The sequence below is a fragment of the Podarcis cretensis genome (genome assembly GCF_951804945.1).
Source record: "Podarcis cretensis genome assembly, chromosome: 10".
Taxonomy (NCBI): domain Eukaryota; kingdom Metazoa; phylum Chordata; class Lepidosauria; order Squamata; family Lacertidae; genus Podarcis; species Podarcis cretensis.
The window spans coordinates 76,281,138-76,305,867 of NC_137179.1; the positions used below are offsets into that span (position 1 = coordinate 76,281,138).

Consider the following 24,730-nt stretch of genomic DNA (forward strand, 5'->3'; position numbering starts at 1 on the left):
CAGTGAGGCTGGAGAGAGGCATCCTTGGGAAAGGGGGGGGGGAGAGACAGGCAATACGCCCCCTGCCCACAAGGCCCTTCCTCCCCAGAGCCCCTCGCCCTCTCGGGAGGGGCAGCCCCTCTCGGGCCGAGGGGCGGGGCCTGCCTCCCCTCCCCCTCCCCCTCCCCCTCCGCAGGCGGAGCGCCAGGCCCCTCCCCTTAAAGGCAGGTAGCGGCGCGGGCTGCTGGCCCCTCCCTCCGGGTCCCTGGCGGGCGGGGCCGGAGCGGCCGTTGAAGGAGCCGAGAGGAAACGCGGGAAAAGGGGGGTGGCTTAACCCTCTCGCTGCCGCGGCGGAGTCGTCTGCCCTGCCGGAGAGCGAGCGAGCGCGCGAGCCGGGCCGGCCAGACGCCCGGTGCATTGTGGGACTGGCTGGCTGGGCTGGGGGCCGAGGAGGCGGCGGCGGCGGCGGCGGAGGGGAGTCCCGTTCGCGGGCGGCGGGCGGGCGGGCGGGCGAGCGAGGAGCAGCCGGGGAGACGCGGTAAGAGGGCGGCCTGGGCGGGCGGGCTTAAAGGGGAACGCGGCCCTGCCCTCAGCCGCCGCCGCCGCCAAGCTGCAGGGGCTGCGCAGGAAGGAGAGGCCGCTCCGCCGGCCGGAGGGGCGCGGCGGCGGCGGCGGAGGCCGAGAGGGCCGGGCGGGCGGGCGGGCGGCGGCGGCGGCTGGCTTGGGGCCGCTGTGGGCCAGAGCGGAGGCGGGGAGCTGCGCGAGGGCGGGGAAGGGGTTAAACTTTCCACCCGCCGACATTTTTCCCTGAGAGGAGAAAGAGGGGGCCGCGCTGTCTGGCCCGCCGGCCGCGTGGAGCGCCAGTCGCCTCCCTTCCCTTCGGAGAAGCCCCCCCGGCGCCCCCCAGCCCGCTGCCTTCGCTTCCCGCCTCCGAAGTTCCTTGAAAGCCACCCGCCAAAGGGTTAAGGGTCGCCTCCCGCTCCACTTCTTCCAACTGCCCCCTCTCGAGGCGCATGGCGGGGGGGGGCCTTCCCAGAGGCCCCCCCGCTTCTGCTCGCCAAGGCGCCGCTTCGGGCAGAGAGGGAGGCGGGAAGCGGCCCGTCGCGAAGGCTGGGCTGGGGGCGGGGGGGGGCAGAGTCGCCCTCTGGGCTCCCCGGGCCAGGCATGGTTGCCAGCCCTTTCCGCACGTGGCCGGGTTTCCTTCCGGATAGGCGTGTCGGCCTACAAGGTCTGATGTCCCCGCGCAGAATCTCGGAAGGGGGCAGAGTCCCCTGCGCGAGCCCTGGCGGGCAGGAGTCTCTTGCTCAACGTGGGGCTTGAACCCACGACCCTCAGACTGAGTCCCCTGCTTTACCAGCTGTGCTCGTTTGCCAGATCTACGGTGAAGCAAAGGTTAAATTCTCGGAGCAGTGTTGATTTTTGAACTAATGGAAACTGGGAGCTTGGTCTTTTCCGGTGCAACTCTGGACAGACTTCATGCAGCACTTTAATTCTAACTCGTGTGTTCCCAAAGTTACAAAACAAACTTGCAAGAAATTGTTCTAAAGTGGATAAAGTATGGTGTTGGGAACACTGTAGTTGTTTGGGACAGCTCTGCAGTCTTCTTTCCTCATTTCAGAAAACAGAAAAAAAGGTTCAGTCAAGATTCAGAATGTTGCAGCTTTTAATTATATAGGTAGCTGCATTAAGTACTCCCGACTCTTTGTATGGCTTATAAGGCTTAGCTTTCCATGGGGAAAATAGGCATCTGTCATTCAAACAATGATTTATAGGATGGGTGGGGAGCTCCCTATGCCTTCTCCCCCAGCATTGTTGGACTCCCAACAACCCCAACTAGCGGGCCAGGGATTGTGGAAGTTTGTTGTCCACCAACATCTGGAGGGCCACAGGTTCCCCAGCCCTGCTTCAGGAGATTGACACCTGTTTGGGGGAACAGAATGAGGAGAAAGCTACTGTTTTGTGTGTTAAAGTTCAATTGTTAATAGGAAATGTAGAGGAATCCGTAACTTTTTACTGCCTATTAAATACCATGGGCACAGTTCCCACTGAAACTGATTTGTTGATGTTACTGTTTCAGTTTCGTAGTGTCATGGGTGCTTAACTTTGCTTGGACTGTGTTTCAGACATAATGAACTCAGCTACATTAGTAAAGAAAAAATGCTTTATATGCATTATAACACTATGACACTGTGGAGTCCCATCTTTCACTAGCAGACTTTCCCTTTATGAAGTTTACAGCAGGTTTAACTGAATCACTTTCTTGATGTGTCTAGATCCAGCCAATGTTTATCTCCTCCACTGCATACCACACAAATGTCCAATTTTTTCCCTGGGTGACCCGAAGAGTGCAGAATCAAAGTATGTGTGTCTTTTTGTTTCATGCTGTCTTGGTTCCGCACCTTCGCTGGCCACCACTTGCCACACACATACGAGGTGGGCCACAGCTTCTGGAAGAATGGCGCCACTTCTGGAAGTATTGTCAGTGGCCCTTCTCTGTGTGGCAGCAGGTGGACGCTTAGACAACAGTGGGGAGGGTGAGCAGGCAGCAGCAGCAGGATGGTGTGGGGGGATGTCCCAATTTCTTCTTGGGAAATGTTGGAGTGTATGCACCTAAGGGTGGAGCAAAGTGGGACATCTTGGGCTGCGTACACAGGTCAATTTGCTATAAACATAGCCGAACTTTAAAGACCTGGTTTTCTTTAAGCCTGTAGCAAGATCACATATATGCTACTATTATGCACTGAATTCGGTCCAGTTGGCTCGGCACAGCACTTCCAAACTCATGTTTGGCATGTCATTAGAGACATAAATTGAATTCAACCATGGTAGATGTTCCCTTGCTACTTGTCAAAGTGACCTAAGGAGGGTGGGTAGTTTTAGATCCATCCCCTGCTACAGAACTTGCAAGAAAGTAATTGTGCAGGGGCTTTATATGCAAAAATGAATGTTGCCTATTTTTAAAAAAATGTCAAGAGCTGGTAGCCTTAGTGAAGGAGGTGTCTGTTCTTGCAATGTATGGTTGCAGCTCAGAATTTTAGATAGAAGGGAAAAGATAGATAGATAGATAGATAGATAGATAGATATAAAACTATTCTGCATAACAAGCTGAGAAAGTCTATATTGTATTAATACTTCTTTCTGCAAACTAGGATAATTACCACGAAAGCATACCAACAAATATCTTGAAGAAGAGAAAAAGCTTCTGGTACTTATTGTGTGAGAATCATGTCTGTCCGGGAGTCCTTTAACCCAGAAAGTTATGAACTTGACAAGAGCTTTCGGCTAACAAGATTCACTGAACTTAAAGGCACTGGCTGTAAAGTGCCTCAGGACATTTTACAGAAATTGCTTGAATCTCTACAAGAAAATCACTTCCAGGAAGATGAACAGTTTTTGGGAGCTGTTATGCCTAGATTGGGTAAGCAGTAGTTCTTCAATGATATTTAATGGTTGTATCATGTGTTGGAGAATAAGGAAAAATATTGTACTGTGTGTGTGTACAAGGTTGTTTATTTCACCAACAACAAGGTTGGTTATTTCACCAATCAAAAATGTTTGGTCAATTCTGACCAGTCAGATATTAGTTAATGGTGTATTTATTTACTGCATCTGTATAGTCACCCCATCACAGTTGCCCCATGACAAATTTTCTGGGCTGCTTCCAATGCAAAACAACAGCAGCAACATTAAAATACAGTACAAAAGAATGAAAATTATAACACATTAATTAAAAAACAGAAACACAAGTAAAACTTGAAGCAGAGATGCTCAAACTGTGAAATACAAGTTGTTTAAAGGGTTTTTACATTTATTCTTATTCTTTAAGTTTTGTATATAACTTCCCTTAGAGGTATGTGAGTGAAGGCAGAGCATAATTTAAAAAATAAAATCAAGACTATTACTGATTCTTATCCTGTAACTCCAGAATAATTATGGTGTTGTGCCATTTATTTATTTTAAAAATCTTTATTGAAAGTTCAAAAAGTACATAAATATGTGCACCAGACATGGTGAGACACAAACAAGAAAGAGAAACAACCTGTGTAGAAGGGAAAACAAGGGGGGGAAGGGGGACCCAAAACTATATACAGTGGTACCTCGGTTTCCGAACATCTCCCTTGACGAACATTTCGGGAACTCGAATGCTGTAAACCCGGAAGTAAATGCTTTGGTTTTCAAACTCGTCTCAGAAGTTGAACCAGAAATGTGGCTTCCATATTGAGTTTTCCATTTTGAGGCTTCTGTTTTGAGTTTTTGAATGTTTTGGAACTCATATGGTCTTCCAGAACGGATTATGTTTGAAAACCGAGGTACCACTGTATTTTACCTAGGTTGTTATTGTACTTCACCAGATCTTAACCTATTACAGTACAGTGGTACCTCTGGTTACGTACTTAATTCGTTCTGGAGGTCTGTTCTTAACCTGAAACTGTTCTTAACCTGAAGCACCACTTTAGCTAATGGGGCCTCCTGCTGCTGCTGCGCCACCGGAGCATGATTTCTGTTCTCATCCTGAAGCAAAGTTCTTAACCTTAAGCACTATTTCTGGGTTAGTGGAGTCTGTAACCTGAAGCGTTTCAGGGCTGTCTTCCTGTGCTGCTTCAGACATGTGGTTTGTACATTTTTCTTGGTACATTTATGAACATTTATTACATATGTAAGACCTTAAAATTCTTATTACAGTGGCAAGTCTGCGTTTGTATGTTGCGAGTTTGTACAAGTCTTCAATCCACTCGTAGAAGGGAGCCACATTTCCCCGCCATCAGTCTTTTTCTGTGGTAAGGGCATGGAGAGTCCACTCAAATAGTCCTTTTGTAAGGTTCCATGTGCTGGGTATATAATTCAATAGGATATTTTGCTCTGTTAATGTAAGGTTGTTCCATACATTTCTGTTGATGGTTTGTTACCTTCTGCTAAAAACCTTTCAATGTAGGACAGTGAAAAAACATATGTTTTAGAGAAGCATTATCCCTATTGTATCTCTAACAGCCCTTCTTTTAAACAAACGTAATGGGCTCCAGTATATTCTAAATATTATTTTTTGTTGTGTGAGCCTCAATTTAAGATCCAGAGACACCCTTGTTATACCAGTTAAAACAGTTTCCCACTGTGTGGTTGAAATGGATATCTCTAATTCTTTATTCCAACCCTCCCTCAATACCTGTATATCAAAATGGTTTGCTGATAACAAATATTTATATATGTTGATGGCCGTTTTTGTTGTTGTGTAAGAATTAATCAGCTGCTTCAATATTTCTGGGGTCTCTGAGGCTGTAAAAGCTCCTGGTCTGTAGATGGTGGTTAGCAAGTGTTTTGTCTGGAGATATTGCCAGTGAGAATTTGTAGGTAATCTGTATTTGTCTCTTAAGATGGAATATGTATAAAATTCATTCTCTTCGTTTATCAACTGGTCTAACGTTAATGTACCCAAATTCATCCACCTCTTCCACATGACCATTTCTTTCTTGATTTTTAAAGACTGGTTTCCCCACAAAGTCGACAAGTGTGTTGTGGCATAATTACAAGCCTCAGACTACTACTACAGCTCCAGGATGAAAGGAGGGGGGTTGGCGACTTATCAGCTTGGCTCACCATTTCTGAGGTGCTCAGAGTGCTTTGGAACTGCATGGCCAAAACAAGTCCTAGCCCCATTTTGCAGCTCAGATCTAGAGAGGGCCCTGTGACTTGTGTTTCATGCTTCACTTCCATGTAGTATGACCCCCTTCTGCAGCTCCTCATAATGCTTCTAAGTTGGTGAAAAAAGGAAGGTAGACTACAAAAACAAAAATGTGTGCTTTTTCTGCCAAAGAGTACGTTTTATATTCTTTTTAATCTTTGGTTCCTGAGTATTTCACTTTTTAATTTTCAGAACATGGTCGTGTTATGTGATACATTCCAGAATGGGAGCACCAACATTTTCATTGACTGAGATTTAAGTATACATGCAAAAGCAAATTTGGAAAGCTAATGATTTGAATCAACAAATATCACATTTTCCTTTGGGTTAACTGGACTATAGCCATAATCCTGTTGTAGCAATGGCCAACTGGCAGCGTCTGGGGTACAACTGGCCCCTGCTCACTTCTTGATTCCCCCCCCCCCCCGAACCCACCCTATCGTGAGTGATGCTGAAAGGAAGGCCTACAAATAGTTCCACATTGTACCAAGCCTGTACTATTCTTTCCTACTTCGCTGGTGCACTTACTACTGCTACCACCACACAGAATGCTCAGAGGCCAGTTGTTGTTGTTGTTGTTGTTATTTATTAAATTTTTATAACACACTTCATCTGTAGATCTCAGGGTTGTTCACAGCATAAAATATAAGATTTTGTGTTTTTACACAAAATACATAATAAAAACAAAACAAACCCCTTATCCCACCCCCTCCCAAATAGGTTTGGGGGGGGGCATTCAATACTTTACATGGCTGGATCACTCAGGCATTCCAAGCCTTGCTTCTTACTAAGAAAGCACCTCATGTTTTAGAGTTCTTTGAGAGTGTCAACAGGTATGTGGATAAGAGTGATCCAGTAATCTATGTATACTTGAATGTTTGAAAAGCTATTGATAAAAGCCTTTGTTGAAGGAATTTAAGTAAATTTGGCACAATGGGATTAGAGGGCCGGTATCTTACGAATTTGTAACTGGCTAAAAAAGAGAAAGTAGACCACAGGAATGAATATAGTTTTCACAAGGGGAGCACATAACTTGGTTCCCCAAGGATCTATATTGAAACTGATTCTTTTTTGCGTGTTCATAAATGATCTTGGGTTAGGCATGAGCAGTGAGGTGACCAAGGATGGACGAAATCAAGAGAGTGTCTCCAAATTGGGTGAAGGAGCAGCCAAATGGCAAATGCAGTTCAGTATAAATAACTGTAAAGTTTTGCACACTGGAACAAAAACTCCTACATTTACATGCACACTGATGGGATATGAACTAGTAGTAACCAATCAGGAAAGAGATATTTGTATTGAGGTGGACAGCTCACTGAGAACCCTGACATAATAATAGAATTTGGGGCCATTCGGTGAAACTGATCTTTAGGAGATTCAGCATAGAAGATACTTTACACAGTGCACAATTAATTTATGAAATTTGATGCTGCAAGATGTGATGATTACTAGAATAGTTAAACTCATGATTTTTAGTCATGGGTTATATAGCAATATATTAAAAAATAAAAAAATTGTCCAGTAGCACCTTAGAGACCAACTAAGTTTGTTCTTGGTATGAGTTTTCATGTGCATGCACACTTCTTCATAGTATCTGAAGAAGTGTGCATGCACACGAAAGCTCATACCAAGAACAAACTTAGTTGGTCTCTAAGGTGCTACTGGACAATTTTTTATTTTATTTTATTTCTGCTGCATCAGACCAACACGGCTACCTACCTGAATCTATAGCAATATATTGTTGTTTTTTAAATCATGATTTTCCAAAATGCAAGCATATATTGCATACCTTGGATTCCAAAGTATTGTACTTGTACATTGCATTTTTGACATGAAGAAGAGTAACAAGAACCTGTTAACCCTCCCTAAACATGTCAGGTAATCAACACAGACATATTGTTGTTTGCTTGTCTGTTGTTTTACTTTTTTTGGTATCGTATCATATTTCTTTTTCCAGTTCATAGGTAATGTTAGAAGGACAATCCATAGCCGTCCATGTGTTGCTGGTGGATTATTTGGATGGTCATGGTTTATGTGCTGAATAAAGGAATACAAAGTACAGTGGAACCTCGGGTTACATACCGTACTCCTTATGAACGCTTCAGTTAACGAGCTCCGTTAGCCCGGAAGTAGATGCTCCTGCTTGCAAACTTTGCGAGCGGAAGTCACACGGCGGCAGCGGGAGGCCCCATTAGCGAAAGTGTGCCTCATGTTAAGAACGGTTTCGGGTTAAGAATGGACCTCCGGAATACATTAAGTTCGTAACTGGAGGTACCACTATATTCCTAAGGATTATGTTGCTTAATCTCAGTTTCAGCAGCAGGAGAGAGATATTACCTTCATGCTTGTGGGTTTTCTTCGAACGCCTGATCTCACTATTGCAGAAGCAGAATGCTTGGCTTGATGCACTTTGTTCTGTTACTCTGCTGCAAGCAGGGCATGATGAGGCAAGCCAAAGAGTGGTACTGGCCAGAAAAAATAGCATAGTTGTTGACAAATTTCCCTCCTAGCTATGAACTGGAATGGCCATAAGTCATTGCAGGGAGTCAGACTTGATTACCCTGGGGACCCTTCCAGCTCCTACAGTGCTGTGTTGCTATGACTTGGGTGAGGAGTCAGGCATATCTTTGTGCCACTGCTCCTTTGGTCTACAAAGAGAGTTAAGCTGGGAGTGTGTGGCACCAAGTACCCCATTCATGGTGTAGGTACAGTGGTGCCTCGCAAGACGAAATTAATCCGTTCCGCGAGTCTCTTCGTCTAGCGGTTTTTTCGTCTTGCGAAGCAAGCCCATTGACGGCTTAGCGGATTAGCGGCTTTTAGCGGATAAGCAGATAAGCTGCTTAGCGGCTTAGAAAAAGGGGGGGAAGGGAAAAAAACCCGCAGGAACTCGCAAGACATTTTCGTCTTGCGAAGCAAGCCCATAGGAAATTCGTTTTGCGAAGCACCTCCAAAACGGAAAACCCTTTCGTCTAGCAGGTTTTCCGTCTTGCGAGGCGTTCGTCTTGCGGGGCACCACTGTACAGCAGAACCTGATTTGTGTGTGGCATTGTGCATTTCTGTGAAATTTTATAGAAATTTTGATTTTCAACAAATTATAAATACAGTATAACAAAAATTACCCTGTTTTCCTCCTTCCCAGAACAGATGATCAGTCTATCAAATCTTGCCATAAACTTGTTTGTGAGCCCAGTGGATGGCAATCTGAAAATACTCTTTTGCTCAGAACACTGCAAAAGTATCTCTAAGCTTTAAGAAAGATCAAGGGGAAAATGGAACATAGGGGTTAGAAAGAGGTCCCAAGTGCTGGTATCATTTGGTCTTTAAAGCTGAGAGATGTATGGAAAACCTTTCTGAACAGAGCAGGAGACTTGGTCTACTACCTCCCATTTCCATTGCTTCAAAGTGGTCTTCTTATAAAACTATTTGCTAATCAAGGGTCTAATAAATGCATATTGAGAGTGCTTAATCTTGGAGGTCATGGGGGAATCTATAAGTTCTGTGGGAGATTCACCCTAAATTATATGGTTGAAGCCAAGGAAGTACCAGAGTACTCATGTCATTTGATCCTGACTACAAGTTCAACTACAAGTTTTTATGAAAGCTCTTAATGTCTAAATTCAAAGGGCCAATCTCATGCAGCGCACATTGCTCTCTCGCTCTCTCCCTCCCTCCCTTTGTTAAATCAAAAGTATAGATGGCAGCTTTTCATCTACCAGGTTCTTTTCCGTCAGAGAAGGCCGCTGTATTGCAAGAGAGATGGTAAAAAGCTCTTAGGTTCTGCAGCAATTGGATGGTCAGGCAGTTTTCATAAGGCTGCACACCACAGGAGGAGACTGAACCTCATGAATGGCTGCTGGCTAATGTGCAGATCTGCTATCATTATTTTGTCCTAATCAGCTTGTGTGTCTGTCAGTTGTTTTCTGTAGGCAGACATGTTTTAAAGCAGAGGTCAGCAACCTAAGGCCCATGGTCCGGTTCTAGCCCATGAGCTTCCTGGAACCGGCCCACGGCTGTTCTGTGGATCGGCATGGGGATTCTGTGCTTTTTTTTCCACAGCACCATTTTTTTTTCTCGCCATGGTGACAGACTTCTGGGTCAGAAGAATGCTGGAAATAGTGTATGCACACGGGCGCTCCTCCACCCCAGAAGTGCACTGGAAATAGCTTGAGCGCACACACGGGCGTGCATGCTCCGGCCCACCCGAGAGGTCTGCTGGTGAGTGGACTGGACCGGCCTCAAAAAACATTGCTGACCCCTGTTTTAAAGACTAGGGTTGTCGGGCTGATGTTTAATGAGGAGAAACAGACTGATGTATCTCCCCAAATCTCACTAGCTGTTGCTTCCTTTTGAATTTCATTGGTGTGTAAGGAGTCTTTGGGTGAGTGGGGTGGGCAAGGATAGAATATACTTTGAGAAATCCAAGGAAATGACTTTTTTTAATTGGTAATTAACTGCCACTGTCTTTACAGGAATTGGAATGGACACTTGTGTTATTCCTTTAAGACATGGAGGTCTGTCTTTGGTCCAGACAACAGATTACATTTATCCTATTGTGGATGATCCTTATATGATGGTGAGTTGCCTAAACATATGTATGGGGCGGGGGAAAGGTGCCTGTTAGCTACCTAAATTGTGATTGGTGAGCATTGTTTTGGGCTGTTCTAGACTTTCTCTGTTGTGATTGGACAGTTAACCTGCCAGTTTTGTGAAGTTTTTCTCCTGTTAGAGGCAGAGCTCTAGATCTGAGCTTTGTACTCCAGTTGTCTTGGGATACTTTGAATCAGAACTGTACTGTATTAGGATCACTCTTGGACTCTTAACTAAATACCTGCTCTCCATGAAATTTATTGCCCAAGGTACTCCAACCTACTGTATTGATACAAACACATTCAGAATAGCAAGTATGAAGTCTGCAACTGGGTGCTGCAATCCAAAGAATCAGTATATACATATGGAATATAACTGCAGGTACAATCACAAGCGTGTATGGTGTTTGTGCTACAGCTGTTCCTATTACTGAAAAGACGAGTTGCTTTTTAATTGAATATCATTTAAATGAATATCATTATATCTTGCTGATGGGACGCAGGTGGCGCTGTGGGTTAAAGCCTCAGTGCCTAGGGCTTGCCGATCGAAAGGTCGGCGGTTCGAATCCCTGCGGCGGGGTGCGCTCCCGCTGCTCGGTCCCAGCGCCTGCCAACCTAGCAGTTCGAAAGCACCTCCGGGTGCAAGTAGATAAATAGGGACCGCTTACCAGCGGGAAGGTAAACGGCGTTTCCGTGTGCGGCTCTGGCTCTGGCCAGAGCAGCGATGTCACGCTGGCCACGTGACCCGGAAGTGTCTCCGGACAGCGCTGGCCCCTGGCCTCTTAAGTGAGATGGGCGCACAACCCCAGAGTCTGTCAAGACTGGCCCGTACGGGTAGGGGTACCTTTACCTTTACCTATATCTTGCTGATAATGGAAACTGCTGGATGCTGACATCAAATGAAACTCCAACTGTATGTGCAGTTATGTGTCACACATGCCTGTTGTTTCTTTATATTGCAGACAAGGTTTCATGTGTTCTGTTCTGCTTTGTGGGGGCTAGGTTTTTTGCAGATGTGTGTAACTTGAAAATTACCAGTAACAAGCAATTTGTGTCCAGCTATGCCTGGGACAGTTTAAAAGTCCTGGTTTGTGAGCAATTGCCATATTCTTTTAAAAGGGAGGAGGAGGGGACCACTGGCCACTTTCACTTAACTCTGATACATTGACAATTTGCCACTTCAGCCTAACTCTGAAATGTTGACACTGGTTAAATATCTTCCAGAGCTGTCTGCTGTGTCTCTTAAAGGAAGAAATAGATAATCATTCACCAATGCAGTATTAAAATGTTTATTAAAACAAAGGAATTCTAATTGTAGTAGACCTGACTGCAAATGTATATTTCTGCCTGGAGGTGGTGCCACATATATTACAGAATTCTGGACATTATTGGCAATACAGTACACTAGAAGCATGTTTTAATATAGTTGTAAAAAAAAATGTTCCCTTTGAAACAGAGAATAAAAATCTTTAGTTCATTATCTCTGCCTTCCTTTCCATTGTTGAAAAGTTTGGGAGAAGAATGTATCTTTTCCCCCTATCTTATTTTGTAAAGCAACACATGAATTGATGATGTTTTGTAAATTCAATAATTTTTTTTGTATTTTTAGGGACGTATAGCCTGTGCCAATGTTCTTAGTGATCTTTATGCTATGGGAGTCACTGAGTGTGACAACATGTTGATGCTGCTTGGAATAAGTAATAAAATGACAGATAGGGTAAGTACTGTAAATACTGCTATAGGAATGCATCATGCTAACATATTGCGTTGTGTCCCTGAAAATGAACACCAGCTTTCATAGAGAACAATGCAACCTTTATTCCAAGCATCCACAAGAGAATCCCATGTTTGTTGTTGAACATCTATCAGTTATCCTAGGATAACCAAAACATTTTTTTCCCAGCTTCCGTTATGATTCATGCTCAAAGAAAAAAGAGAGAATTACATTTATATGCCACCTTTTCCTCCAAGGAGTTCAAGGCGGGACACACGGTTCTCCCCTTCCCATTTTAAAAGAGTAAGCAAGCCTAGGGGAGATCAGAGGTTGGCTGAGTGTTGTGTGAACTGGGCCAGTCTGCAATTACCAGGGCAAGGTGAGACCAGACTATTTTTGTAGTCAGACTAAAACATGCACACAGGCTTTTGCGGTTCATACCACTATTGGGGTACAGCAAGGTAGTTGGAATGTTTTTTCTCACACAACACTTTGGCGAGTGCATAATATCAAGCAATATATAACTTCTGTTTAATCTGGAACTCACAAATGTGGGATATCTACTTGCCCAATCTTTGTTTTGCATTTTCATCTCATTATTGAATGGCACAATGTGTGGGAGGGGTGCTTTTTTGCTTGGCATAACTTGTACCATGCAGAGAAGTGTTCTGCTTTTCACAATGTACATTTGTATTGTTTTGTGTTCCCCTGTACATACCTTGCTGTATGCTTTTTATTAAAAGTTTTGGATTCAGTGGTACAGAGAGGGGCTTCAGTCGAGTGGGGGCTTCCATAAACAAAAGGAGGAGGCGGAGCTTTTTTTTTGGTCATTTCCCCATATTCCCCTATACCACGTCCCAAGCTGTCCTGAAAGGTCAAGCAGCTCCCAAGTGCAAACATTTTAGAGGTGGGGTAGAATGAGGGGAAAGAGAAAGGTTGCAGAAATCTCTTCCCCTCTCCATTAATGGCAGTTGAAAGAACCCACTTTCACGAGTAGAGTACTCACATCTCCACATCCAACCCGTTTAAGCATAGGTTTTGAATCCAAGAAATTGTTCTTAATTGTACTTGTACTTTAAGTTTTTGGAAAATGTGTCTCAAAGACTTTAAAAGAAACTGTGAAACATTCTGCTCTGGTTTTGGTTTGACCAGTAGCTCCTATGGATGGTTTGCAAGTTAAAAATGGATTCAGCAGGTGCTGGTTTGCACCTCCAGACTGGATTTTTTTTCATTGATTATAGAGTTTATCTGCTTGTGTTGTTTCTGATCTCTAGGAAAGGGACAAAGTAATGCCTCTAATTATCCAAGGTTTCAAAGATGCCGCAGAAGAGGCAGGAACATCAGTGACTGGTGGTCAGACAGTATTAAACCCTTGGATTGTTTTAGGAGGAGTGGCCACAACAGTCTGCCAGCCTAATGAGTTTATAATGTGAGTTGAAGCATTTAATCCTATGCAAAAGGGGTTGTAAAATATTAAAAGGGGTAGGTACTGTTATAATTCTGGATATTTCCTTTCTGTAATGTTATCTGTAAGAAAATTGATGATATTTTGGCCTTTGGGTTCTTGGATATTAATCATACATGTCTAACTGCAGAATCCTATAAATATTTTCTTGGACATAAGTCTTGCTGTGTTCAATGAGGCTTACTCTCTAGTAAGTGTGTTTAGAATGGCAGCCTCAGAAACCTTTAAAATGAGTTACCCTTTTTAGTGGCGTAGCGTGGGGGGTGCAGGGGGGGTCGGGCGCAACATCTGGGGGTTAGGGTTAGGGTGCGCAAATGCACGGGTTAGGGGGCACAAATCCACGGGTTAGGGGGCGCAAATTACTTGCCTTGCCCCGGGTGCTGACAACCCACGCTACGCCACTGACCCTTTTCATTTGGAGAAGCATGTATCAAGAATGAAAGTTAAGCTTCTGTTCTTCAAAGAACTCTGGTGTCACATTCTAGATTAGAATGTTAATTAAATGTGACCATTACCAATTTTTTAAAGGTCCTTGAATAACATGTATAAACATACCCAGGAAATCATATTAATAGTTGCCGCTGTATTCAGCATACAGTGGAACCTCGGGTTGTGAACGTGATCCATGAGTGAGGCACCTGCAGCGCCGCGCGTGATGCAATTCGGCAGTTATGCGCAAAGCGTGATTTAGCACTTATGCGCAAGCGCCGAAACCCGGAAGTAACACATTCCAGTACTTCCGGGTTCAGCACGTCCGTAACCTGAAAACGTGCAACCTGCAGCGATCGCAACCCGAGGTATGACTGTACTGGCTACCTGTTACATTGTACCCTACAATGTAGAATGAACATCCTTGGAGCACTATGTGGCTGTAAATCCTTCCATGATTGCAATTGTTGGCTTTGAAGTCTGCTTACTTTGTTTCTCCTTGATGCAATAACTTGCGCTGAAATACTAAGCTATTGAAGTAGGAGGAATGAGATTTCCTTCTACATACAGAACTGAGACCAGAATCCTGCTATGGAAGCTTGATATAAATAAGATCTATTATTATAGGTAGCGTGAGTGGCTATTTCTCATCATTAAGCACTTTAAAAACAATCCTCTGAAACATGAATAAATGACAAACGAATTATTTAAGCCACCTAAACAAGCACATTTCATGGGATTTCAAAAAGTATTTTTGTTATTTAAAAATAAAATCTTTGACCTTTTCTTTTACTTTGTCTTTGTGATTATATTCTTTTTTTAAAAAAAAAACCACACACGCACCAAAGGTCTAGTATCTGTGACTGATTCACAGTATAGTTCTGAAGATGTTGTTTTTTCATTGGTTACCTGTAGTATCTTTCCATAGCCTTCTGTAGCTGGACAGAGGGCTACTGTTACTCAGTTTGAGATGCAAAGTTCATAAAATTGTCCTCTGGCATTTCACTACTCATAGTCCTCAGTTTTAGAGTAAGCTCTTTTGGTGGTTGAGCATTGTTGTATATATTCTGTGGAATGCTGACTGGGAAATAGTCACATCATATGTGTCTTTTTACATATATGGGTGTCTTGTTTGCAGGCCAGACAATGCAGTGCCAGGAGACGTGCTTGTCTTAACTAAACCCTTGGGAACGCAGGTTGCTGTAGCTGTCCACCAGTGGCTAGATATTGTAAGTAAATGCGTCTGAATGGGGTCGGAGTAAATAATCAGAGAATCATAATCTGTGTAGCTCTTTATCTGAGGCAGTTATCTTATTATTATTATTTTTTTAATATTTATTAAATTTTTTATAACCAATAAAAGACATTCATAATAACATAATATTTTCCATTATCCACATTTCATTCTCAACTTTGGACTTCCTCACATCTCTTGTTCCTGCTTTCTAAACATAAATTTTACCAGCAAATTATTAACTTGATTTAATTCATATAATATAATTTTCCAATTTTTAATGTCTCAAATTTTGGGATTTAACATACTCTTATTAAAGCTTAATCATAAAATATTAATTATCCCAAATTTATCTTTTCATCCGATTGAATTTAAATTTATATTCTTTATAACTAGTTTGTTGAAGCCATGTTTTTGCTAATCTTACATCTTTCTTAACAATCATACAATTTACAATATTTTTGTAGATAGTCCTTGAATTTCTTCCAGTCTTCCTCCACCAGTTCTTCTCCCAGGTCTCGGATTCTGCCCGTCATCTCCGCCAGTTCCATATAGTCTATCAGTTGCATCTGCCATTCTTCCAGTGTGGGTAATTCTTGGGTTTTCCAGCTTTTAGCGATGAGTATCCTTGCTGCTGTTGTAGCGTACATAAAAAAGGTTCGATCCTTCTTTTGCACACTCTGACCAACAATGCCCAAGAGAAAGGCCTCTGGTTTCTTAGGGAAGGTATACTTAAATACCTTTTTCAGTTCATTATACATCATTTCCCAGAAAACCTTCACTCTAGGGCAAGTCCACCAGAGGTGAAAGAATGTTCCTTCAGCTTCTTTACACTTCCAACATTTATTATCAGACACATGGTATATCTTTGCAAGCTTGACTGGGGTCATGTACCACCTGTATATCATTTTCATAATATTTTCTTTCAAGGCATTACATGCCGTAAATCTCAAACCTGTGGTCCATAACTTTTCCCAGTCAGCAAACATGATATTGTACCCTATGTCCTGTGCCCATTTTATCATGGCTGATTTGACCATTTCATCCTGTGTATTCCATTTTAACAGCAAATTATACATTCTTGAAAGTATCTTAGAGCTGGGTTCTAACAGTTCAGTTTCTAACTTTGATTTTTCCACCTGGAATCCTACCTTTTTATCCAACTTAAAAACTTCTTTAATCTGAGCATAATGTAGCCAATCTCGCACTTTATCTTTTATTTTATCCATACTCTGTAACCTCCAGTTATCTCCATCTTTTTCTATTATTTCCCAATATTTCGGCCATTTGGCCTCCATATTGAGTTTTTTCACGGCCTTAGCCTCCATTGGTGATAACCACCTTGGGGTCTTGTTTTCCAATAAGTCTTTATATTTCAACCAGACATTAAATACTGCTTTTCTGACAACATGGTTCTTGAAATTCTTATGTATTTTAGCCTTGTCATACCACAGATATGCATGCCACCCAAACGCATTGTTGAATCCTTCCAAATCTAAAACATCAGTGTTCTCAAGAAGTAGCCAGTCTTTCAACCAGCAGAAAGCTGCTGATTCATAATACAACTTTAGGTCTGGCAGGGCAAATCCCCCTCTTTCTTTAGCGTCAGTTAATATCTTAAACTTGATTCTGGGCTTTTTGCCCTGCCAGACAAATCTTGAAATATCTCTCTGCCACCTCCCAAAACACTCCATTTTGTCCACAATCTGCAAAGTTTGAAACAAAAATAACATTTTTGGCAATACATTCATCTTAATTGCAGCAATACGTCCTGTCAAAGAAAGTTTCAGTCTTGACCAAGCATCTAAGTCCCTTTTAATTTCAGACCAACATTTTTCATAATTGTCTTTAAATAAGTTCCTGTTCTTCGCTGTTATATTTACCCCTAGGTATCTCACTTTTTTAACCACATTTAATTCTGTCTCTTTCTGAAACCTTTCTGATTCTGAAGTCAATTTTTTTTCCAAAACCTTAGTTTTTTGCTTATTAAGTTTAAATCCCGCCACTCGACCAAACTCGTAAATCAGTTGTAATACCCTTTTAGTACTGGGCTCTGGCTCCTGTAGGGTCAAAACTAGGTCATCTGCAAATGCTTTCAGTTTGTATTGTTTCGCTCCGACCTGGATACCTTCCACCCACCGGTCTCCTCTAATCATATTCAAGAGCACTTCTAGGACCGATATAAATAACAAAGGGGATATAGGGCAACCTTGTCGTGTTCCTTTTTCTGAGGCAGTTATCTTAACCTTGAAAATATACACCTGTCTAATCAGTATTTGAACCAGTGAATAGGCATAGGCTTAAACCTATTTGCATAAACTGCTAGCAATTTGCTATTGAAAACTTTGAAACTGGGGTTTTGCTCTGCAAGTATAGATCAGTTAATTATCTAGAAATTAAAAAAAAAAATCTCTGAAATGCAGTATTAGTGGTAGTATTGAAACTTTTCACTGTAAAAGCACATCTCTATGTATATTGATATAGGGCATCTATTTTGATAATGTGCTTTTCATTGTGCTTGATGAATACTGTGATGATGATGATGATGATGATTTTATGAATTTAAATTCATGCGAAGATTGCAGGGCAGTTCACAACATAAAAATACAAAATGAGAAGACAGAATACATAATAAACCAAAAAGAAACCAATAACCCCCTCCCACAAACACATTTAAAAGGCCGTAGACTGTTCAATCAGTCAATGGTTTAAAGATACGTGATGAAGGCACTAGGTGAGCTTTCCTGGGGTGACCGTTCCACAAAGCCGCATTCTCATGTTGTTGCCTCTTGTGGAGGTGCCACACAAAGAAGGGCCTTAGATGATAGTTGCAGGGTTAGTAAACCACTAGTAAACAGTATATATTGACAGTTTTTTAAAGCGTGTCATTATCTTAAGAAAGGTAAAGTATAAATAAAAGCAAGTTGGGCTATCATGTATGTTACATGCAAAGGCCAGGAGTTTTCTTGGCACACTTCCTACCATCTTAGGATGAGGAGACATGAAAGAACAATTCAGGAGATTCCATAGTTTTTTTGAATGTGGGATATTCCTTTTCAGATCTTGCAGTCCCATTTGAGTATTCAAGTACTCACAACCTAATTGAAAATGAATACTGATTGTTTAGATACCCTTTGAGATGGATTGGGGCATTCATCAGACAGATTTACTGTCCACACTGTTAGGCAGACTTGAAATGCTTCTTGATTCATTGTTGCACCTGGTTTCCCAGGTTGCATCCGTAATTAAGTGTGAGTTATGTGTGTAATTATGTGTGAATTATGTATTGTGTGTTCATATTTTTGACATTAAGGCTGCAACCCTACACACTTACCTGATAGTAAGCCCCATTGAATACAGCAGAACTTTCTTCTAAGTTAATATACACACTAGACCATTATTGAGGATGGTAGAAAGCCAAGCAAACTCTAAAGAGTTCCAAAAGCAGCTCTTTAATGTGGGTGAATGGATAACATTATTGCAAATGCAGTTCAGTGAAAGTAAATGTAAAGTGATGCACATTGGGAGAAAAAAATCCCATCTTCATCATCTCCACTAGCTTAGGTGACTTTAGAAAGGAATTTGCCTTGAGATATGTTTGGAAGGCAACAAATAAATGACAATAGTAATAATACTTGACTCCTGTTGGAAGCAAGATGCTGGACTATATAAGATCTTTAGTCTACTGCACTTTAAACAAAGTAATTGCATCACATGCAGAATTTATGTAGTTAAAACAGATAGTTTGATCTTGTTTCTTCTTCAACATACTAGCCAGAAAAATGGAACAAAATCAAGTTGGTGGTTACACAAGAAGATGTGGAGTTAGCCTATCAAGAAGCAATGATGAATATGGCAAGACTCAACAGAACAGGTATGAGAATGGGGTATACATGCTTCATGATGAAACTTTTGGGAGTTAAATATGGCTAAATAAGTCACTAAGAGGCAAACAGTTTTTGAAAAGCATGTACACCGTTTGTATTAGAGCTGGAAAAATATTAGTGTTGCAATAAATCAGAAATAAATCAGATTTCCAAAGCCCTCAGAATATAGAGGCCTTTGCAGTGTTCTTAAAATCAAAATGGAGGGTCTTGGCTTCCTGTTTAAAAGTAGGATCAGAGGACATCAGAACATTTTCTCTGCCTTTGATTGAAATGACAAGAATGGTTACTCTTGCTATCCTTGCCATGGCTTCATACCTAGTACTCCCTTTCTCTCTGGGCAGATAGTTTTTTAAATCAAACTTTGGTCGTAGAATTTCTGCATTCTTTGCAAATACAGTGGTACATTGGGTTACATACGCTTCAGGTTACAGACTCCGCTAACCCAGAAATATTTCTTCAGGTTAAGAACTTTGCTTCAGGATGAGAACAGAAATTGTGCTTCGGCAGCGTGGCAGCAGCAGGAGGCCCCATTAGCTAAAGTGGTCCTTCAGGTTAAGAACAGTTTCAGTTAAGTACAGACCTCCGGAACGAATTAAGTACTTAACCCGAGGTACCACTGTACCACTGTACATGAATAAACTAATGCTTGTAATCTGCCAGAGCATTCCATGTTTATTGAGGTTTCAAGGTTGGAACGGTATGGAGAGTGGCATTGTAGTGCTTCTGACAGGTGATGTGAACTTGATTTTAAATAAAAGCAGAAGTTCTGGTTCTCTGTCCCTCCTGCACCTTTTGTATGATCAGATTTGAAAGCCGTTATGACAGGGACCCATCTATACATCATTGGGAATTGTTAAACATTCTTCAATTTCACCCCCAACACAGCATTTGGCAGAACCTTCTGGAACCCACAAGCTATTCAGAGTTGCCTGTGTAGCAGACTATGCAACCCGTCTCCAGCTTGAGCAATGCAGGGGAACACGGGAGTCTTCCTTTCTTCTTGATAGGGAGTATAAGGTGTAGGAACAAGGGAACACTTAACTGTGTGTGTGTTTGAAGTGGCCTCAGAGAGACCAATTTTCCTTACCACTTTGCTTCAGCTACCTTGGTTTAAGAACAGCTTAGTTTATGAACAACTTGGATTAAGAACGCTGCAAACCCGGAAGTAGGTGTTTTGATTTGTGAACTTTGCCTTGGAAGCAGAATATGTTTCGCTTCCTGTTGTGTGTGTTCCATTTATAATTTGAGTCCCCCACTGCTATGGGAAAGCACGCCTTGGTTTAAGAATGGACTTCTGGAACGGATTAAGTTCGTAAACCGAGGTACCACTGTATTTGGTCCTACAGAAGGGCTTTTCAAACATGTTAAAACTTTCTGCAATTGTGGGTGGCCCCAGGTCCATACAGACACTTTTTAGTATGTACTATAAAAACTGCTGCTAGTCAGTGATTAATGTTTCTTTCAATGTTTGTGGAAATAACCTATGATGCTGGTTTATTTTGTATGGTGCACAAATTGAGAAACTGCTTACCTGATAGTTTATTTTTTTAAAAAAATAATATTTATTACTTTTAAACCTTACAAACAAGAAGAAAAAGAAAAGGAGAAAAAAAAGAAAAAACAAAAGAAAGAAAAAACAATACAATACAATATATAAACAATATACCACACAACATTAACGCATTAAACTAAACAAAACAGAACAAAAACAATTTAAAAGCATACATCATACCATTTCAATGCCTTATCTTTCATTCCCTTGTTTCATCGACTTCCTCTCACCTCCCTTTTTGTATTCCACTTCTATTAATTGTTTCAGCAAATCCTTTCCATCTTTCACTATTTTCTGTCATATAAATATCTTAACTTATTTTAACCTTATTTTCCATTAATACTATAATACTTATTTATGCTTAACTCCTTATAACACTTCTACTAAGGCCATATAATTTCATTCCAACATTTTTCTAACACTCGTTAATTTTACCATATTTCTATAAATAAACTTTAAACTTTTTCCAGTCTTCTTCCACCGTCTCTTCTCCCTGGTCTCGGATTCTGCCAGTCATTTCCATCAATTCCATATACTCCATCAACCTGGTGCTCTCCTGTCCAAGGCTCTTAACTCTTTTCCAGGTCCCTTCTGCAAGTCTTCTTCGCATTTATACATGCACTTTACTTTGTCTTCTGCTGATCTTGTTCTTAACTTCCTTTCTTTGATACTGAAGGGTAGGTCTCGAGGGAGCTCCAACCTAACAATGTTTTTATTCCTTCTCGACATGTCATCCACATCTCCGTGGTTAAAACTAAAATCCAAAAGATATTTCAGGACGTGTTTCAAAGTCCCTCCAAATCTGCAGGTCCCCACAACTCCAATTTCCTCCTGACCCAGGTCCAGATCCCAAAGGTCAGTAAATCCCTGCATGAGGTGATCTATCCAACTTTCCTTCTCCAGTCCAAGCAGGGTTCCAATCTGACTTTCTCTGAATTCAATCATAGAGGGCAGCAACTTATAATCATCAAGTTGCCTCTGTAAGGCTGGGGCTCTCTCCCTCTCCACTTGTATTACTTTAGGTTCAACAACCACAACTTTCTCTCTCGCTTTCTCCACCATTTGGCATGTCAGAGTAGATTCCTGTATCAGTTCCTGAATAGTTTCTGTGTAGATGTTCACTTTTTGTCCCAAATTAGTCGCTTTTTGTCCCAAAATATCAATTTTAATATTCATCACGTCCATCTTTTTATGGAGCTGTTCCAATGACTCACTTATCTTGCATAGTGCAATCACTAAGGCTTCTTCTGTCGACATTCTCAAGCAATCCAAGGTCAATCTCACGGTTTTCTCTTGCAGCTGGAGATTCCACCAGCCCAACTCTTGTAACAATTTCAAAGGCTCCCTCTAGAGGGAAAGAATTTTTGTTTGTATCAATCCTTTTAAGCACAGTTCAAGCAGTAAAATTAGTTTCAATTTTCAGCTACTTTTACTCCTTTTTAAACGCAGAAGGAGACAATGAAAACAATGTATTTCTCTTATTTAACTAACTGTCACAGTCAATGAACTTTCCCAAAAACGTCAGTCTTACTAGCAGTCCATTTCCAGGTTCAGAGCGGTGGTGATCCAACTTTCTTCACTCTCTCCTGCAGGCTTACGCGATCCAAAATTTCCCCCCTCTTCTCCTGCCTCCAAGGGGGGGGGGGTTTTAATGATTTTAGCCGTTGGAGATTTAATCCTTTACATAGGACTTTCGAAGACTTTAGCTTGCAAATTCTTTGCTTCGATCTATTTACAAAAGGGTAAGGTGGACTTCCTGTTTAAAACCTCCCTGTTTCGGTGCCAAATTAAGACGTTTAAAAATCCAATTTTCCGTTCTACTCACGGGTAGTTGTTTAGAATCAAATTATCCACAGGAAAAAGTCAGCGCTCTCCGGCAACAGCAATGCGGCTTCACTCCGTGAAAGAAGCAGTCATTTCGAAGCACCGCGCCGCTCACCCCACATCGCTCCGGATACCCGAAACCGGGTCTCCCCGCGAGTAGGGGAGGCGCAAAAGGTGCCAGCCGAATCCCACGTTCACAGGCTTCTCCCACCTGCGATTTTTAGTGGGTCTCCGCCTTCGCCGTGGCGGCTAGACCCTAAATTCCACGGAGCAAGTTCCTCCCGATCAGAGGAACTCCGCCATTGCCGAAGGCGCTAACCCGGAAGTGCTTACCTGATAGTTTATAAAGCTGTTCTAACTATCTTTCTGCAGGAGCATCATCTAAATATAATTCCCCTAAAAGGAAAATATCTTTTAAGTGGAGTGTGTGCGTGCGCATGTGTTTCAGGTCTGAATATCCCAAATCTATTATACATAGAGAATGAAAGAAGCTTAGACTTCAGTTCGTTTGAAATTAGGTTTTCCTACTCACTGGTCATGTAATTAAACTTATTAGTATGTAGGGAGTATATGTAGCCACTCAAATAAAACAAAGTTGAACTTAACCTGGAACTGTTCTTTCAAAGTTGTAAAATATATTTACATGACACTTCCTTCTTCTAACTAAGAACAATACTTTCCAAACTCCTCATGCTTTGAAAGCTACATTGAACAGCACCCTAGAATGTGCCATCTGTAATGTATACTAATCATTACTGCATTTGATGACTACCTGCTCACATCCTCTTACCTGCTTACCGCTTCTATTGCATCTGCAGAAAATAGCAGGAGACATTTTCAGGTGGTTCACAATTTAACGGAACCACCATTGGGGTTCCGTTAACCCCAAGATCTCCTGCAATGATTTTGCAACGATTTTTGCAGATAAAGTCGCTCAGATTTGGAAGGAAGTAGACTCCACCGTGGGAGCAGGGCCGGGGCGGGAGAGTGCTAGAGTCCTGTCTAGTAGAGTTGCATGGAATCAATTCCAATCTGTTACCTCCGAGGATGTGGACAGGCTGCTTGGACGAGTGAAACCAACCACCTGTCTCCTTGCCCATCCTGGCTCATACATGCGAGCAAGGAAGGGCTGGGTGATGGGCTCTGCGGGGTGGTGAATGCTTCCCTCTGTGAGGGAGCATTCCCAGACCCATTGAAAGAGGCGTCATTAAACCGCTTCTTAAAAAAACATCTTTGGACCCGGCAATATGGCCAACTATCACCCAGCCTCAAATCTTCCATTTTTGTCTAGGTGATTGAGCGGGTGGTTGCTGAACAACTCCAGGCACTCCAGGAGGATGCGGACCATTTGGATCCCTTCCAGTCAGGATTCAGGCTGCCCCATGGGACTGAAACTTTCTTGGTCGTGCTGGTTGATGATCTCCAGCAGGCTAGGAACAAAGGTGAAAACTGTTTCCTAGTTCTGCTGGATTTCTGAGGCCTTTGATACCATCAATCATGACCATCTAGAGGAGCTGGGAGCTGGGGGCACTGTTATACAGTGGTTCCACTCCTCCCTCCTGGGTCGTGTCCAGAAAATGGTGGTGTAGGATGAGTGTTCAGACCCCTGGACTCTCGCTTGTGTTGCCTCAGGGTTCTGTCCTCTCCCCCATGCTTTTTAACATCTATACAAAGCTGCTGGGAGAGATTATCAGGGGGTTTGGGCACGGTGTTCATCAGTATGCGGATACCCAGCTCTACCTCTCTTTCAAATCGGAACCAGTGAAGGCAGTGAGTGCCTGGAGGCGGTTGGAGGATGGATGGTGGCTAACAGATTGAGGCTGATTCCTGATAAGGCAGAAGTACTATTTTTGGGGGAAAGGGGGCAGGTGGGTGTGGAGGACTCCCTGGTCCTGAATGGGGTAACTGTGCCCCTGAAGGACCAGGAGCGCAGCCTGGAAGTCATTTTGCACTCACAGCTGTCAATGGAGGCACATGTCAATTCTGTGTCTGGGGCAGCTGTCTACCAGCTTCATCTGGTACGCAGGCTGAGACCCTATCTGCCTGTGGACTGTCTCGCCAGAGTGGTGCATGCTCTAGTTATCTCCCGCTTGGACTACTGCAATGCACTCTACATGGGGCTACCTTTGATGGTAACTCAGAAACTACAACTAATCCAGAATGTGACAGCTAGACTGGTGACTGGGAGCGGCCGTTGAGACCACATAACACTGGTCTTGAAAGACCTACCTTGGCTCCCCGCATGTTTCGGAGCACAATTAAAAGTGTTGGTGCTGCCTTGAAAGCCCTAAATGGCCTCGCCCAGTATACCTGAAGGAGTGTCTCCACCCCCATCATTCTGCCCGGACACTGAGGTCCAGCGCCAAGGGCCTTCTGGCAGTTC

At 42.6% G+C, this 24,730-nt stretch overlaps 1 protein-coding gene across 2 annotated transcripts in view; it reads left to right on the forward strand.

The window, feature by feature from the left end:
• Nucleotides 1–434: 434 nt before the first annotated feature.
• Nucleotides 435–24,730, forward strand: part of SEPHS1 (selenophosphate synthetase 1) — a 31,273-nt gene continuing 6,977 nt past the window's right edge. Inside the window, exons 1-7 of one of the 2 annotated variants that reach the window (XM_079993713.1) lie at nucleotides 435–517; nucleotides 3,129–3,397; nucleotides 10,126–10,229; nucleotides 11,852–11,959; nucleotides 13,231–13,385; nucleotides 14,989–15,079; nucleotides 18,859–18,958. In XM_079993713.1, coding sequence (XP_079849839.1) covers nucleotides 3,205–3,397; nucleotides 10,126–10,229; nucleotides 11,852–11,959; nucleotides 13,231–13,385; nucleotides 14,989–15,079; nucleotides 18,859–18,958 — 751 coding nt within the window. In that variant the 5' untranslated portion in view covers nucleotides 435–517; nucleotides 3,129–3,204. Of the gene's footprint in view, nucleotides 518–1,389; nucleotides 1,655–3,128; nucleotides 3,398–10,125; nucleotides 10,230–11,851; nucleotides 11,960–13,230; nucleotides 13,386–14,988; nucleotides 15,080–18,858; nucleotides 18,959–24,730 lie in introns of those variants that run through there. The other variant, XM_079993714.1, reaches the window with a different exon arrangement.